Source organism: Motacilla alba, chromosome 1A, assembly GCF_015832195.1.
Source record: "Motacilla alba alba isolate MOTALB_02 chromosome 1A, Motacilla_alba_V1.0_pri, whole genome shotgun sequence".
NCBI lineage: Eukaryota > Metazoa > Chordata > Aves > Passeriformes > Motacillidae > Motacilla > Motacilla alba.
In genome coordinates this window covers 32700089-32717176 of record NC_052031.1, presented here as the reverse complement: position 1 = coordinate 32717176, position 17088 = coordinate 32700089, and the positions used below count along the sequence as shown (strand labels likewise).

Genomic DNA, 17088 nt, shown 5'->3' with positions numbered 1-17088 from the left:
CAGAGCTGTTCCTCTTGCAACCACAGAGAGATCTGATTGAAGGAAGACATCTGAACAAAAACCTACCTTAATTAAACTGAAGCTTCAGTGGAACCACACCCTCTGCTCAAGCAATGGCGGCCACACCGAAACAGCCTTCTACCTGCAGCATCCACCTTGCAGGCGTGTGGCTGAGATATCACAGGGCATGAACAACAGAGGTAGGATTAACTGCTCTGAGATGATCCATTTGTGTTCTGCCTTGTGAGATATCCCTTGTTCCCTGTGGTTCATAGGATAAATCTAGGAGACTGGAAACCTGGCAGTACTTGGAACCCCCCTTATACAAAACATCCAAAAAAACCGAGTGCTGTGAGTTCCACCAGGCCTGTGCTTTGACCTTTTATATCTTAAAACAACTTACCTTTAACATTTAGTTTATTGTGTTTTCACCAAGATGTTTTGCTTCACCAAAAGTGAAGTATGATGAAGTTATGAACCCAAGAAAACCCCACCAACCTGTGCAGATTAGCAATCCAATTACTACTGCAGGTTAGAAGATCTCCTTTGTGAGCCTGCAGCTATGGAAATGCACAGGATTCACGAGAACAACAAAGAGGGAACAGAGCAAGCGCTGACCAGGAAAGTTATGTTCTGCTTTACACATCTGAAAGAGAATGGGATCCAATTCCAGCTCAGTTTCAGCATGGCATGACCGTATTTCAGACTTTTTCACTTGTCTGTTTGGAATAGTCAGAACAAAGTTTGGATTTCTCTGGAAGGGCAGTATTGAGGTTCCTTTGTAAACACAGAGCAAGGAGACAGGGAAAAAATCACAGAATGGGTAACATTGGAAGGGACCACTGGAGATTAACCAGTCCAACCTCCCCATTCAAGCAGGGTCTCCCAGGAGTGTGTGCAGAATGAGAAAGGATTTCTGGAAGTACCTAAAAAACACGGTTCCTTCCCATATCCTGGGAATGGCACCACATTTCTAATGATTGCCTGTCTGGAGTGACAAGACCGAGACACTGCCCTTAGTGCACTGTAATGCCCATACCTACAACATAAAGAAATACCAATGCTAGTTTTACTAACCCTTACAGTAAAAAATACTCCTCTCTGCTGCCTTTCATTTCTGACACAATTACTACCAAATGTTAAATGCCTTCTGAAAGGTGGTTTTTTCCACTCTATCTTCCAGACAGATCTCTGAAGATGAAAACATACAGGTTACTACTTGTTAAATTCAGACAGGTAGAATGGAGCTCCAATCCTATATCCTCCACATAACAACTACTTAGTGCAGTATATCTGTATTACATGATTTTTTCCAGCATAGGCCATAAAGACTGATTTAAAATCCAACTCAATTTATAACAGGACCCTTCATCAGAATTCAAGGGGAAGGAGACAAAAGAAGAAAAAAGTGAAGAAACAAGGGTGAAAGGCTAGCATTCCATACCATGCACTTAACTAAGCTGCTTCAGGAGCTAGTTTAAGCTATAAATCACTAAAAAATGAAGTGTATCATGAACTTGGACTGCTAGAGAAAAAATCACTATGTTTAGGATTTTTTTAATATGAGGCTATTTCCACAGAACATGTCATTTTACTGTCTTAGGAGGCAAACACCTACTGCTCTAACAGTCTATTATTATTGCAACTCAAAGCTACATCTTTATATGCCAGTGGCAAGTTAAAAAAAGCCTCAGGGAGGAAATCACCAAATCATTAAAATCAAATATGCTTTGAAGAATATTTGGGGTCTGCATTCAGGGGTGGGGAAAGATGTGCCTTTAATTATTTTTTAATTAAATTAACTGTGAGTTTTAAACTTCAGAGCATTAGAAACTGCTTTGATGTTTCACTTCACATATCAACCTTTTAACACACTATAAACAGTCATGTTCCCCCATCCTGAGATAAGCTTCCCACCATGTGAACACATTCACATGAAGTCAAAATCAGCTGTCAGTGTAGACAAACCCACAAACTCTAGCCATAAAACAAAGCCTATTAATCACTCTTGCCCACGACTGGGCAAACAGAGAAGATCTTTGGAAAAATATTTCTAAATATGTAACTTCTGTTCTACTGGAATAACCTATAAGTTATTTAAATCCTCCAAGATTTGTATTAAGGCACATCTTATCACCCCTCAGTCACAGGAACATGTGGAACAACAGAACAACACTTTGGATATTCGAATAACCAACTGCTATGACCATCAAAGCAGAGATTTCCACTGTAAGAGTACCTAAAGCTCTCCTTGCAAGTGGCATGACCCCTTCCAGGGGAGCACAGTAAGAGAAGAAAATTCATTCTTCCAGAGGATTCGGCTCAGCAGGTGTAAGACTCCTCCCAAAAGCTCCCCTGCCCACTGCTGCCAGTGGAGGATAGCATAACAGCAACTGGAAAACCAAGGACACCCAACAGGAGTGAGCCAAACCAAGGGGGTGCTGCCAATAACTTGGCTGCCTGAAACACCCTTCACAAGTTCATCTCAGGCACAGGTGAGCACAAAGCACATTTTTGATGACAAAACACAGAGTTAAACTCCCAGAAACCTCTCTATGATTTGGTGATCATAAAGAAGTCAAACAAATTTGCATTACACAGCCTGCCATGTTTCAAACCAACTTACTTGATCTTCTGAAAGCTGGACTCTTCTTTAGGGTTACTGTTTTAGAGACACTTCCATTCTTATTCAGAACTTGAGAAAGGTATATATCAGGAATTACCTCTGTATTTTATAACAAACCTCCTATCACAGTATCAAGGCAATCACAAGTGCCCAATGGTTTAGCAAACCAAAAGAAAAAGCCTGATAGAACATGCCCTGCTAGCAACAGAGCCACTTTGATTTACAAAACACCACTGGTTCTCCACCTTGCCTAAATACTTGGCATTTATTTGGGAAAATGTCACATAGGCTGTGATCAGGTCTAAGATATAAGAACTATCTACACTGTGAAGGGTAGACAGTGGCTGGCAAATTGGCACACAGCCTAATCCAGAATATAAAAACCTCACCATACTAAGCATAGGAACTCTCTGCTTCATTTTACAAAACAAGAATTCTGACCAAAGCAACAAAAAGCCAGAAACCCACAGTTAAATCTAGTTAATGAAGTCCTGTTGCTCACAGGTTTGAGTTAGCAATAAGAACATTCTCCCAATTAATATACTCTTTGACAACACAGTCCACTGAATAGTCACTCCAGAAAAAAGTTGCAATTTACAACACAGAATTAAAAGTCTTACAGAAGATTTTTTTAACATACTTTAATTAAAACATGGTGGTTTTAGTTAAGCTGAATTTTATTTTGTCAACATTACACTATTTTTAAAGCAGTAAAAATACCTCCTAGGCAAGCAAGGGACCAACAAAAGTTCAGAGTAATAGATCACATGGTCAGCTGAACACTAATACCATTTTTCAATTTCTGTGAAAACAAACTTGTTCCCATGAAGCCTGAATCAGACCCCAAAGCAATACTGTGCAGTTGATATTAGAGAATGTTTAGAGGAAGTATTTAGATTTATCAGCAATTCTTGTTATAAATGTTATAAGCAACAGCAGTGAGAGTCAGTCTCAGACTTAAAGAAGAAGGGAAATAATTAGCACCCAAAGAATAAAACAAGCTCTTGCTTGGCTAGGACCTTGAAGAAAAAATAAAGGGGAGCAGGGGGGAGTGTAGGAAATTGTTCAGGAACAATTTTTGACGTAGTCATAGAGTTCAAAGAAAAAAATAAGAAAGGCAACTAATCACAGAAATTAATTCTACTTTATATCCAATGAGAATAGAAAAATAAAATTTAGAATAATGTGATTATCTGATTCAGAGGTTTATCTGACTGATGTCCAGAAGCTTTGCTGTCTCCTCTGACATTCATATGCATATGCAGTAGTCTCTTACGACTACAGTGACTAAAAGGTAACGAATAGTAATTACGTATTTTAAGAGTCACTTCTAAAACAACTAAAATATATTACCCAACTAAATAATTAAATTATATTACCAAATACAACAAAAGATATTTCAGTCTTTGAACTCTACAATAGCCCCACTCCATAAGACTACCTTAACTTGCTACTGTGAAACCATTTACTTAGGGGCTCTCTAAAAGCAGCTATATTATTTTCATTATAGGAAGAATTGAGGCTCCTGACATTAGTTAATGCCCGGTATCCTATGTTCTTGGAAGGGGAAAACGGCATTCCATTAATTCAACAAATAAAGCACCCCTGAATGTCAAGTTAAATATTTCCAGTTCATCTTAAGATGACCTGCTAACTCATGCAAAAACTGCAAACTCTCCCTAATATTAGATTTTACAACAAAATTAACCCAAAGACCTGGATAAACTTCTAAATACAGAAAATCAGACTTTAGAGCTACAAATTTATGTAGATAGTGCAGTAGAAAAGTAACACTCTGCTAAGTTAAGCTCCATGGAAGCTGTGACTATCATGACCAGATGATTTCTTTAATGAAAGATCAAGGTCCCCTTAATAAAGCAGATATCTCTTGCACAGATTACATGGGAGTCTGGTTACTGCTTGCATCAGGTTGCCTGCACAACTAATGTTCCCCTGACTCTGCTGTTTTTACACTGCCAGCACTTGTGTGTGGGTACCTAATAGAGCAATTGCCTCAAGCATGAATTTTTGCTTAAGCTGTGTATTTTTCCACAGGACATAAGACATTGATCCTACGTGCAGAAATATGAACAGGCAATTTTTCAGCCTGAAGTTACAGCAGGTCAGACAGAATACTTTCTCTTCCTTCTTTTCAACAGAGCTCCTAAAAGACAACAGAGTCACGAATCAACTCCTCATCTCAAATGACTTGTACCATGCCTCACATGTATGCAGGACAATTTACTCCAGTTTGCTCTCAGCAGTTGATAAGTGCTCATAGTATCCTTCAAGAGATGGAGCAAGTCTTGTACACAAAGATTCCTTCCTTCTCCTCACCCTTCACTATCAGATATAAAAGTTACACCTATTTCTAGCTTTCAGCTGCCAAGCCCATGCCACATGGAGAGTTAGGGATTTATTTTAGCAGTTTTCAGGAGCATCCCCTTATAGCAGCATTCACCCCTGGCTATATCACAGCCACCACATGGGTCTAATTTTTGTATCAAAGTACTCCTGGTGATGGAAATGGGGAGCCTATATGTATGACAGGATTAAAATTATCTTTCCTCCTGCTCATATTTCTGTTCCTTGGTCTTCAACACTTAGGTTCAACAGTCTAGCCTGACAGACCCAGAAATGCTTCTGCAGAAACCCTCGCTCTCCACTGCTTTTCAAAGTTAAACATACATGCACGGAAACAAAAAAGGGGCTAACTACTCTTTAAGTAACTAGTCTGGAAAGCTGGGGGATCAGTTCCTGCAGCTGGCTACAGCATCTACCTGCTGTGCATTTTAGGCACAGCCTAGGTCGCTTGCCACACATGAACTTTTCTACTACTTGCAAGCTAGTCAAAGACACAAAAAAAACGAGGTTGGGGGTTTTTTACATGTTTTGTCATAAATGGTAACATAAGATACATGTCTATGCCTATATTACATAACCTTTCCACACATCAATAATATAATAAAAAATTGTAATACAGTAGTTCAGATTGCATCTGTTTTGAAAATTTGCACTGACTCTTATGCTAATCTCAATAATACTGATTCTTGAACTTACTCATTTAAAACATGAGAAGAAACAATGCAGACCAATTCTCCCATTGTGCAATACACAACCACCAAATTCTTAATCCTTCAGGCAGTGCCAAAGAATATGCCAGTTTCTGTACACACAATCACAGTGGGTCATGCTGGAATCCCTAGTGCAGTTGATGGAGTTTATATGGCTTTACCAGATGCTTCTCATATGAACTATGAGAAAATTTTACAATTAGATGAGCAGCTCTGAACAAAAAGACTTCCACAATCTCAGCTTATGTACCTAAGTGAACACACAAAATCAAGTTCCTGGTGGACTGAAGAGCAAGACGAGCAAGCTTTGATCTTGAGGGGTCTAATTCTTCAGAAGAGAGGAACCCTCTAAGAGAAAAATAATGCTCTAAATGAAATATCTGAACTAAACAATTTCCAGTTTACAGGCTAGTGTGACCTAGGCACAACTAGTCACTGAGAGGAAGTCTTCTACAACAGAGGTTATTAACCATCAACAAAGGTGTTAAACTACTTGTGAAGTATTAACAAATTTGTTCTCTTACAAACTTAGTTCAAGGGGGACAAGTCAAATTGTGGGATTCCTGCTTCAGCAGAAAAAAAATTAAGCACTTAAATATTTGGCAAACTATCATGCTCAGTCAAGAGAAGAATTTGATTTTCAGTTTTTGTTATTACCAATCAGGCTTTAGAGAGACTGTATTGATTGTGTATTGCAAACACAAGACACAAGGACTGTGCACTAGGAGAAAGACTATAGCATGGTTAGACTGTGCATCCATGCACTTGACCACACCTTGGATCAGTGAGGAGACAAATCACAATACAAGCAGTCCTAATTATGGACAACAGGGGTATCTATAAAAGATCAGAGACAACTGCCTTTGTAATTTGCCCCTAGTATATTATTTTATGTAATTTATAAAAGAAACACGCTTGCAAACAGCATTTTCCACAATTACTTAGCGGGTAAGGAGTGAGAGAGAGAAGCTGACAACCGGCACACCAAGTACTCCTACATACCCAACATCAGCATTTGATGCATCCTCAGAGCAGATGAACCACTGCTGCTTTTACGATTATTTTCAGCACAGCATAGATTCCTCTGCATACAGGAACACAAATTCCTCTCCAGCACACACACAGATGAGTAACTAGAAAGCATTCTTAATTGCTACATAAATCACATGTGGCTACTTAGCATAGCCAAATACATGCCTGCATAGGAAGCACTCTCCTCAAAACTGTCTGCAGTATTTCATCAACCTCACAGAACAGCTAGCACGCCAAAAGGAAAGCAGCAATTACTCACCCCAAGTCAATTCATACCTGTCTACAGAAACGTGCGGGCTTTGACACAGGCACCTGAACCCATACAAAAGCCTGACAATACAGTAGTCAGGTAAGTGCTGCACTGAAACCAGGGGCATGAAAGCATGCTGGGCTAGCTTCAGACCCATTAGGGCACACCTCTACCATCTGTGGGACTGCTGGGTTTAAGACCTTTCCTGAATGTTGGTCTCAAAAGTCACAAATCCATACGTGTGTGTCAGATTTATATACATAAATCTAAATATTTTGTGTATATATATATATATATAGAGAGAGAGAGAGAGAGAGAGAGAGAGCGAGAGAGAGAGAGAGAGCTAACATCTAATTTTTTTTTTTTTTAGTGTGAGCATGCATTTTTAAAAGCCCTACTACTTTTACCTAAGAAATAAGTGCAGGATATACTGAATAGCCTGGCCCAATGTGCTACCTGCATATTGGCCTTATCTGCCTATCCATGAGGAGAGCTGAACAAGAGACCTGTCACTCCTATGTCTCTCTTCATGAAGCTTACATTGCTTGTCTTGACTCACTAGTATAGTGTCACAGGCAAAATGCTGCATTACATACTGAGCACTGAATCCAAAACTCTGTTAATCAGTTTATCTAGAATCACAGAATATCCTCAGTTGAAAGGGACCCACAAGGATCACCAAAGTCCAACTCTTGACCCTACACAGGGCACCCCAAGAATCACATCACGTGCCTGAGAGCATTGTCCAAACGTTTCTTGAACTCTGTCAGGCTGTTGCTGTGACCACTTCCCTGGGGAGCCTGTTCCTGGGCCTGATCACCCTCTGGGTGAAGAACTTTTTACTGATACGTAGCCTGAGCCTCCCCCGACACACTTTCAGGCCATACCCTTGAGTTGTGTCACTGGTTACAAGAGTGGAGAGACCAATACCTGCCCCTCCGTTTCCCCTCATGAGGAAGTTGCAGATGGCAAGGAGCTCTTCCCTTAGTCTCCTGTTCTCCAGGTTGAACAGACCAAGTGACCTCAGGTACTTATCATACAGCTTCCCCTCAAGACCCTTCAACACCTTCATTGCCCCGCTTTGGACACTCCCCAATAGCTTAATATCTTCCTTACACTGTGCCCATTCCTCAGAGTTTTGGGCAATATCGTTCTTACATTGCCCAAGCCCACACACGGCACTCAAGGTGAGGCTGCCCCAGCGCAGAGCAGAGTGGGACAAGCCCCCACTGCCTTGCTCAGCTCGTGAGGCTGTGCCTGATGCACCCCAGGACACTCCTGGCCCTCCTGGCTGCCAGGGCACTGCTCAGATTCAACTTTCCCTTGACCAGGACCCCCAGGTCCCTTTCTGCAGTGCTGCCCTCCAGCCTCTCATTCCCCAGTCTGTCCATACATCCAGGGTTGCCCCATCCCACGGGCAGAATATGTCACTAGCCCTTGTTAAGCTTCATACAGTTTGTGATTGCCCAGCTCTCTAATTTATCAATGTCTCCCTGCCTTCGAGGAACTCAACAGCTCCTCTCAATTTAGTGTCATCGGCAAATTTATTTCATATTTCTTTGAGTCCTGCATCCAAGCCATTAATGAAGCTGTGGACAAGCTCTGGGCTGAGGACGGAGACCTGCAGAACTCCATGAGAGGCCAGCTGACAGTCTGTGATGATTCACTTTGACCCTTTGTGCCCAACCCATGAGCCAGTAGCATCTGCAACTGTTAATTCAGCACTGGTGCCACTGACTTTTTACAGAGGAGACAGACTGTATCATCAGTTTCTACTTTAGTTCTTCTTCATAATTTTGCTATTGCCATAGTTAGATATTAATCAGCAGGATCCTCTTCCAAAATGGTCATTCTGATATTATTCTTACACACTGATCTACAGCTGAAATAACAGATAATGAAAAGGAGGTATCAAATTTTCTCATTAAGTAACTTTTTATTGTTTTGGTTTCTTTAATCTCTTCAGTGTATTCAAACGACCTTGAGCTCTGTTGCTCTGCAGAGCACTTTCCTGGATTCACCAGACTCTTCAGTTAAAAGAAAACTCCTTGTGTCTGCATATCTGTTCACACGTGTCTGAAGAAGCCTAAGTCTAAACATTTTGGACCATACAAGTTATAGGTGCCCAATACTTTCTGACTTCAGCAAAACTCCACAGCTCTGCACTTAAACCTTCACAATTATCCCAACTCAATTACATCACTGAGTTCACAAATACCCACACTTACTAAGTGCTCCTGATCTAACTAATGTGAAGCCTAGCTACTGTACCCCAAGACACTGATAAGTGAATCAAAGCCTTTTTTTCTCCAACAAAAGGAAAAATAAATAACCAGAGTTTCTCTGGTGGTATTTAAATAAATGTCAATAAAAAAAGATCATAATACATTGTTTGTGCTCCCAAAGTTTATAGATAAGTAACTGCCTGAGATGTACTTAATATAGCATTAATACAACAGACTAAAGAAAACAGTGGAAAGGTTAAGAGTTACTCATCTAGTCCAAATGCTACCTGCTGCTGGTGGTGCACTCATGACACTTGCTGAATCTAACAGCACCCATCACATGTTTTAGTGAACTCTGACTAGGACAGTATGTTAATCCATCTCTCCTAAATCTGTTTCTTAAATCTTTGTGTGCACTAGTAGTTACTATTTCATATAGTTAAGTCCTCAAAATTTAAACCAATGATTCCAAGAACCAACTGTGATGATAAACCAGCAATCAGCATCCTCTGCACAGAGCATAAATCTCATCTCACCTCCAGAGGCTGTCAGACACCAGCAGGGGACTCAGAGTTCACCACAAAATGGCCACAAGCCCCTCCAAGTAACTGACACACACATGCCACATCAAATCCTCTGAGAGGAGAGTGAGGCAGAAACACAAAATAAGGACCACTAGTTTACCATCACAGTGATGTGGGCTTAAAATAGACACAATCTCTACTCATTCCTTCAGCCCTTAACTTTCAAGTATTTCAGTTGTGACAATGTTTATCCCATAATATTCACTGACTGCCAAATGGATTTAAAAAAAAAAAAGAACAAAATATTACTGGGTATTTTTAGTTGCCTTTTTTAAAATAAGTTTCGCGACTTCATGTCAAACACAAACCTAAGGTTTTTGGCTCCAAAGCAAGCCTATAATTAGAAACCTCATTTTTTCTGGTAGTCAGGAGAGCCATTTTCCCTAGGGAATGTTACTAAAAGGAAACCCAGGAAGAGTCGCAGTGGCCAAACAATGTGAAACATTAATAACGGACACTGGTAACACAAAGATGTCCTAACTAGGCTTGAGCAGCTACAAATTGCATTTTACTACTGAAAACTTTTCTCCCCAATTCAAATGGGGTTTTTTTAATGATCTTTCTTCCTCTCAATTACATGCCTTGACATATTGTGCAAATTCATGTGGAAGAAACCTAAAGAAAGGTATCTGTACCCAGAAGTTTGTCCTACTTCTTCCCATTTTCACCAGCTCACCCATTAAAAAAAAAGCTACACCTTTCCCTTCAAACCTCTTTCTCCAACAGTGAAATGAGAGATAGCTGATTCCCTTGTCAGGACTAGCTAGGGATGAGCCTGTCACCCTCTGCCTTTTGCCCTTCCCCTTTACACCTCCTCTGCTCTTACCTATCTGCTTTCCATTTCCAGCTTTTCTATGAATTTCCTTCCCCACCACCATTACCACAGTTGCAAATGCCACTGACATGCAGAAAAGATAGCCGCAAAGCCAACGTCATGGCAGAGTGCACTGGGTGAGGGTGCAGGGGAAGGAACTTAGCGGGTCTGGAAGCTGTGAAGACCAAGACCAGTAAGGGGAAGAGAGAGGGAGAAATCAGACCCCAGACAGGGAAGAACCAGTGCTGACAGTGAGGCAATGGGGACATTCTTGGGTGCAAAAGGAACACGTGCATTTTTGGAAACTGCCAACAGAAGAGATTACATTCTTCTTGCAATAACTTTTACAGAGCCCTGTATAAAATGGTAGAAAAAAAAGAGCACACAGCAGCATTTTGGGTTTTTATTCCAAAGAACAAAGCAGCATCCAAGTGTCAAACTTCCTATATCTGAGCCATTTTGCATGAGACATCAACCAAAACTCTCTCACATTTTGTGTGCAAAGTATTCACAATTCAGATGCTGAACAGAACTTGCAGGAATGGCCCTCTTTTAGCTGGGATCCACAACTTTCATAGCACTGCCAGCCTCCAAAGCAAGGTTTCCCAAAGTACAGTGATGTCCTGTCCCACAGATTCCTCACACATAAGGGAAGAGAGAGAGCTTGTCTACAGCCTCTTCTCATGTTTCAAACCCTTACAGTTACAGTGGAAGGGGCCCACAAACATAGAGCAGGCAGAACCAAGTACAGGGATGTCCTCAGGTTTTTGCAGCCATCCTGACAGAAAACGCGAGCTCAGCATGGCTTGGAATTAACCACCTACAATGCTTGAAAGGCACTGTCCACTGAGACCCCTGAGAAAGGAAATGTATTGCAAGGATTTACATCGACCCTGCTCAAAGTGGGATAATTCAGGGAACTGGCATGTGGAAGGAAAGTGCAGAAAACATACACAGGAAGATGCACATCCCTCCAGCATATGGTGGGGCTTGCAGCAGCAGGCATGACTGTTTTCAATTTTCCTGAAGGATGGGGGTGGGTGGGAGGAAACAGGGAGAGAAAGGGGTCAGTTTTCAAAAGTTTGCCAAACATCTTATTTTGGTATTTTCTCTACAATTTCCAAAGGCTTGATCACACGGAAGCCCTGGTCTGATCTTGCAAAAGCCTATGTACATGGATAACTTTACCTCACCTGAGCAGTCAGGACTGGCAGGACAAAAATATTTAGTTCTGCCCTTTTCATTTATTAAATGACTCATTGCAAACATGAAACAGGGCCACACTGAGCTTAATCTAGTCTCTGACACTCAAATTTTACAAGAGACACAGCTGATAAGAAACCTTAAATAAAGCTAAACTTTCAGGAGCAATAAGACTGCAAAAGGCAACATGCATTTTTATTCACACTGCCCTCAGACTGAAGTATTTCTTGCTTAAGAAATAACTTGGGGACTACCGCTGAACCCTAAAACACCACACTGCCTATTATATGCTGCAGTGGTTTTATGCTGTAATTTTCTTTTAGAAGTGGTGTAGAAACAGGAAGAGTTGTTTAAATCTTTAATCACTCTACAGATCCTAAGCAAAGACCAAAGGTACTATCACAATTTTTTTACACCAGAACTGCAGTCAATTCATTAATCCTGTCTCATTTGCAGAATCTGATGTATTTAAGTCCCTCCTTGCCCAATTAAATGAAGACAAAAATTCACTACTTAACCTAGTGAATTTTGTTTTCTCTTTCTTCTCTTTTGAAATCTATACAAAACAAGGCTAAATACTAGTACTGAGTTTTTCTCAGTTTTTCTGCAGGCACAGCTGCAAACCAAATGCTCTAAACCATTTCTTCCCTGCAAGAAAGGGGGCAGAGGGAGCTAAGACAGAAGGATAAACTTAACTGCCAGCACTCAAAGGTCTTCTGCAAGAAGAGAAACCCACACTGGAGAACTTAATATTTGTGTAGTTGAGAAAGACACAGAAACAATAACTATCAGCTCCCTTCTTTTCTCTTCGCTCAAGGGGACATACTATGCATTTTTTAACTAAACCTCAAATACAAACCAAAAGTAACATCCTCATCCCTACAAAGAGGCTTATTATGAGTGTTATTGCTGGAAGGGGAAACTCACTCTTACTGGCCACATGACTGTTGAAAATGCATTCAGCATTGTTTGGAGGGCTTTTTTTTTCTTGTCTCTATAAATCACCAGTTGAGAGCAACTGGTCATACTTTATGACTAGAAATACTAGCTGAGTATTTCTGATGCTGCAGAGTCAGCAATACAGATGAATTTGTTCCAGCCTAGTAAATACATACTGAAATATGTACCCTGCAACACCTCACTGCAGTATTCTTTTGGGAAGCATTACTAGAGCAGAATTTAGAAATTTTAGTTGGGGGGGGGGGGGGGTGTTTGGTTTTTTTTCCAGTCCCTCTTGCTAGGAAATGTTAACACCACACACAACAATTAATGCATTTGCACAGCTTACTACTTATACGGCTAATATTTAGCAACACAACTCATACAATAGCATTAGAAAGATGTGTATGTTTTTAGGATCTGAATTAGGACGTGGACCCTCTCACATGTCACGACACAGTAACTACACTGAGGCAGACAGAAGTCAGGTATCTATTCCCACAGTACTGTCACACCAGGATCCTCCTCTCTAAGGGCCAGGTGGCAGCCACTGCTGGCCAAATCAGTTAACAGATGAAGTTCAGGGACACTCCACAGAACTCAGCAGCTTCCAGAGAACATCTGAGCTTAGTGGGAGGCTGAAACTCAAAATGGATGAGGCAAAAACAAATGCTGAGGAGAGGTGTCAAGAGAAGTACCCTGGAGAAGCAGCCATTACCTGATACACAGCTGGTCCCAACCTATTTGCTCCAAGTGCCCAAGCTCAGGTGTAGGAAGAGGGTGCACCCAGGCTCCCTGCCAGACTTGGCAAAGGAAACTGAAGTTCAAGAGAGCTCTTGCACTTCCTCAAATGGGAGCAGGAGTTTCCTGAGGGGCAGCTAGAGGGTTTCAGTTTATGCAAATCACAAATAACCTTAAGAGAAACAAAAACCAAGATTGGCTTTCTGCAGCAGAATGCAGCCTACAGGAATGGCTGTGGGCAACAAATGATGTTTTTTGACAAGTGCCACAGGTGGACCAGAGGGCAGCTGACATATCCAGGCTTTCAAAAGCAAGTTTATAACCAGGTCCCCACAGCAGCAGTAATACTAACACTGAAATGCAGTGGGGAAAACTACTAAGAGTTTGTAGGAAGAAAGAGACACTGAACAGAAAGAAGGCACTGATGCTGGTGGGAGCAGATGAAGAAAATGTAACATAAACAAAACAGGCTCACTAGCTTATAGTTTCCAAAGACACCAGCCATCTCTACAATGAGATCCTGTGCTTTGGAAAGAGAAATGAGGGGGGAATAGACTACTTAGCTAAAAAAGTGCGACGATTACCCTATATGGTTGAATGACTGCTCTGGGTCGGACAGGTCCTCCACTGAACTTCAACGCTGCCCACACAAGGGGTTGGTCCGGAGTTTTTGCTTTGTATTTAATTAGTTCTTCACCTCAAAGCCCCACTTGCCTGAGCCTGAATCCCGAAACCAAGCCACTTAAACACTTCAGAGGGCCTTTCGCGGCCAACAAACCAGCTGAAGAGGCTGTCATTCACCTCGGAATGAGCTCCGAAAGAGCGAGGAGGCAGCGGCGGCAGCGGGGCCGACAGCGCGGTCACTCACCGCACCAACAGGGGTTTCTGCTCACATCCCTGCCCGCGGGGCAGGGGGGTCCCTCGGCCCGGCTGCCGAGAGGGGCACGCCGGCGGTCGCACGGGAGCCCCGCTGGAAGCCTGCCGAGGGAAGCCCTTCCCGGCCGCCGCCTCCCCGCTCCGTCCCGCCGCCCGGGCGGCTCCGCGGGTCCTTCCCCGTGGGGGAGGGGGCGGCGGACACGTGGAGGCCGAGCCGGAGGGAGCCGGCCCGGCCCGGCAGCAGCCGCCCCGCGCGGCGCAGCCGCCCCTCCCGCCCGGCGCACGGCACTCACTTGCGGGGCGGCGCGGCTCTTGCCCGGCGGCCTCCTGAAGAAGGAGGTGCGCGCGGTGAAGAAGAACTCCTCGGACTCTTCCTCCTCCAGGCTGCTGTACCCGCTGCTCATGCTGCTGGTCCAGGTCATCGGCGGCGGCGGGGGCTGCTGGTGGTGCTGGGGCCGGGCGGCGGAGAGCGCCGTCCCGGCCGCCGCATGGGGCCCCGCCGCTGCCGCTCCTCGCCCAGCCCGCGGGGTCCGGGCAGGAGGAGGAGGAGCCGCGGCTCCGGCGGCCCCGCTCCCGCCCTCGCTGCGCTCCCTTCCTGCCGCGCGAGTTCCCGGGCAGCGCCGCCCCCGCCCGCCCGGGCAGCAGGTGAGGGGAGCGGGAGGCTCCTTCCCCTCCCCGTCTCGTGCCCGCGCCTCCGCACCTCCATGCTCATTACCAGCAGCGAGGCAGCTGAGGGGGGCCTTGCGAAGGAAGAAGTTCCCAAACCTTTCCCTAATAATTACTCCATTTCACTCTTCTATGCACTGAAAGAATAGTCATTTTAAAAAATGACCGACGGCAAAGTACTGGGGAGAGCTTTTCCCTTACAGCTCTGGCTGGGGAGAGTTTTTCCCTCACAGTTCTTCCAGCAATCCTTGAATTCCGGCTGAGCAGTCACAGCCTGCAGTTCCGCAGCCGCCGCGGTGCCCGGCCGGGGCCGCCCCGCGCACCACCAGCACACGGACTATTAAATCAATGGAATTCATCGCCCCAGGATGTAGCGAGGAGGGAGGCTTGTGAAGACTCAGCAGGGATTAGATATGTGTGCGGATAGCAAGAATATCCAGATCTGCAACTGGAAAACATATTTAAAGCACAAAAGTCCTGATAAGACGCAGGGGAAACATCAGACTCATCACTACTGGGGGAAATGACAAACAATGCCCGAAGGCCGGATCACTCCGTAATTACCTGCCTCGGAGTCTCATGTCTTCCCTTAATTTATCTAGGGCTGGTCACTGTCACCGACAGGATACTGGGTTTAAGGTACGGCTTCCTAAAGCTGTGCAGCTGCCCGTAGAAGCAGATTTGCCTTTCCTGCACGCCCTTAGCCCGGTGTTCCTGCTGTCCCCTGTGCCACTGCGCTGGACCCGTGGGAGGAAGTGAGTCACATCAGCCACTTGCTGCCGGAGCAAACCCCGGAGACATGGGGATCAGAAAGGCGATACCTTTCAGCAACAGCACAGCCTCAGATTAAACGTGCTTAAAATTGAGCGTTTACACAACAGTTCCCGTGGTCTCAGTACTGAGATACAGATGTAATCTGGGACACCATTAGCTAACATCTCCTTTCCCTCTTCCGGATCCCCATTTCGCTGGACCCTCACACACTCCTCATCTGCCTGTGCGTGGCTGTTCCTATCCGAAGCGGGGACTGGGTCTGTTTCTGCCAGTAGGTGCTATTCCTGGACCAGTTATGCCTTACATATTGATAAAGTGACCTCAAAACTGGCAAAACAACTCACAGTGAGAACTAAAACCGGTCAGTCAGTTGGGAGGTGTGAAATCCTTACTTTCCCATCAACTCTGATTCTTCCATATTTTCATATGGAGTTTGGCATCTGGCAGATTAGAAGGTATCATAGCTTTTAAAAACAAATAATTGAGTCTAACAGCGTAGACGCAGATGTGTCAGCTCTTGAGCCTACTTGTTGGCACTGTAAAGCCCTGTGGTATGCAAGATAGCTTTAAGTTGAATGCCAAGTTACTTGAATGCGACTAAAACGTATTAAAATGCTTGCTGTAGACAAACAAGCTTTGTGTTACCTGGCTCGCTGAGCCCAGACCCATGCCAAGAGGAAGTCACACCAGAGATCTGCTGGGCATGCCTCTGAACCTGTCCAAGACCCAGTAACTCCAGTTTACAAAACTTTTGGAAAACACATCCCTGTCCATGATCACAGTTAAGGTGAAGGATTTTAAGTGGCTCAGGTGTGATTAAAAATAGCATTTGTGTTTTCAAACTACAAAGGTATTTTTATATATTATCTGCTGGCACACTTGAGGGACACCCCAGGAGCAAGAGGCGCTGTGTGTATAGCTTGCTTGCTTGGCTGCAGTCTCAAACCTGACAGTGTGTGGGTGGAACTTTAGGCTGGCTAGGAGGATCATTAAGACAATAAGCTGCTGCAACAGAGCTCAAGTTCATCTGTGCAAGATCAGTTGCAAGTCCTGGGCTCAAGTTTATGTATTCCCTAGCAGTAAAGCATGGCATTCACCTCATCTGTAAAGCATCATTTATACTGATAACACCACATTCACATTATGATTTTCTCTAGCTGCAACAAAAAGCGATGAAGAAAACGTGTCTAAGTTTTCTGTGATGTATCTTCCAGTATGAGTTCACACCTCCACTATAGCTCAGTTTTTAAGCCTACTAATTTTGACAAGAGATTTTTCACTTTA

The 17088-nt window shown here is 43.6% G+C and overlaps 1 protein-coding gene across 3 annotated transcripts in view; it reads right to left on the bottom strand.

Moving 5' to 3' along the window:
• Positions 1-17088, bottom strand: part of RASSF3 (Ras association domain family member 3) — a 93578-nt gene that overhangs the window by 38294 nt on the left and 38196 nt on the right. The window contains exon 1 of one of the 3 annotated variants that reach the window (XM_038155573.1): positions 14658-14954. The exons of the other annotated variants lie outside the window; for them this stretch is intronic. Within the exon in view, the coding sequence (XP_038011501.1) occupies positions 14658-14786 (129 nt within the window). The 5' untranslated portion in view covers positions 14787-14954. Of the gene's footprint in view, positions 1-14657; positions 14955-17088 lie in introns of those variants that run through there. 3 annotated transcript variants of the gene reach the window in all.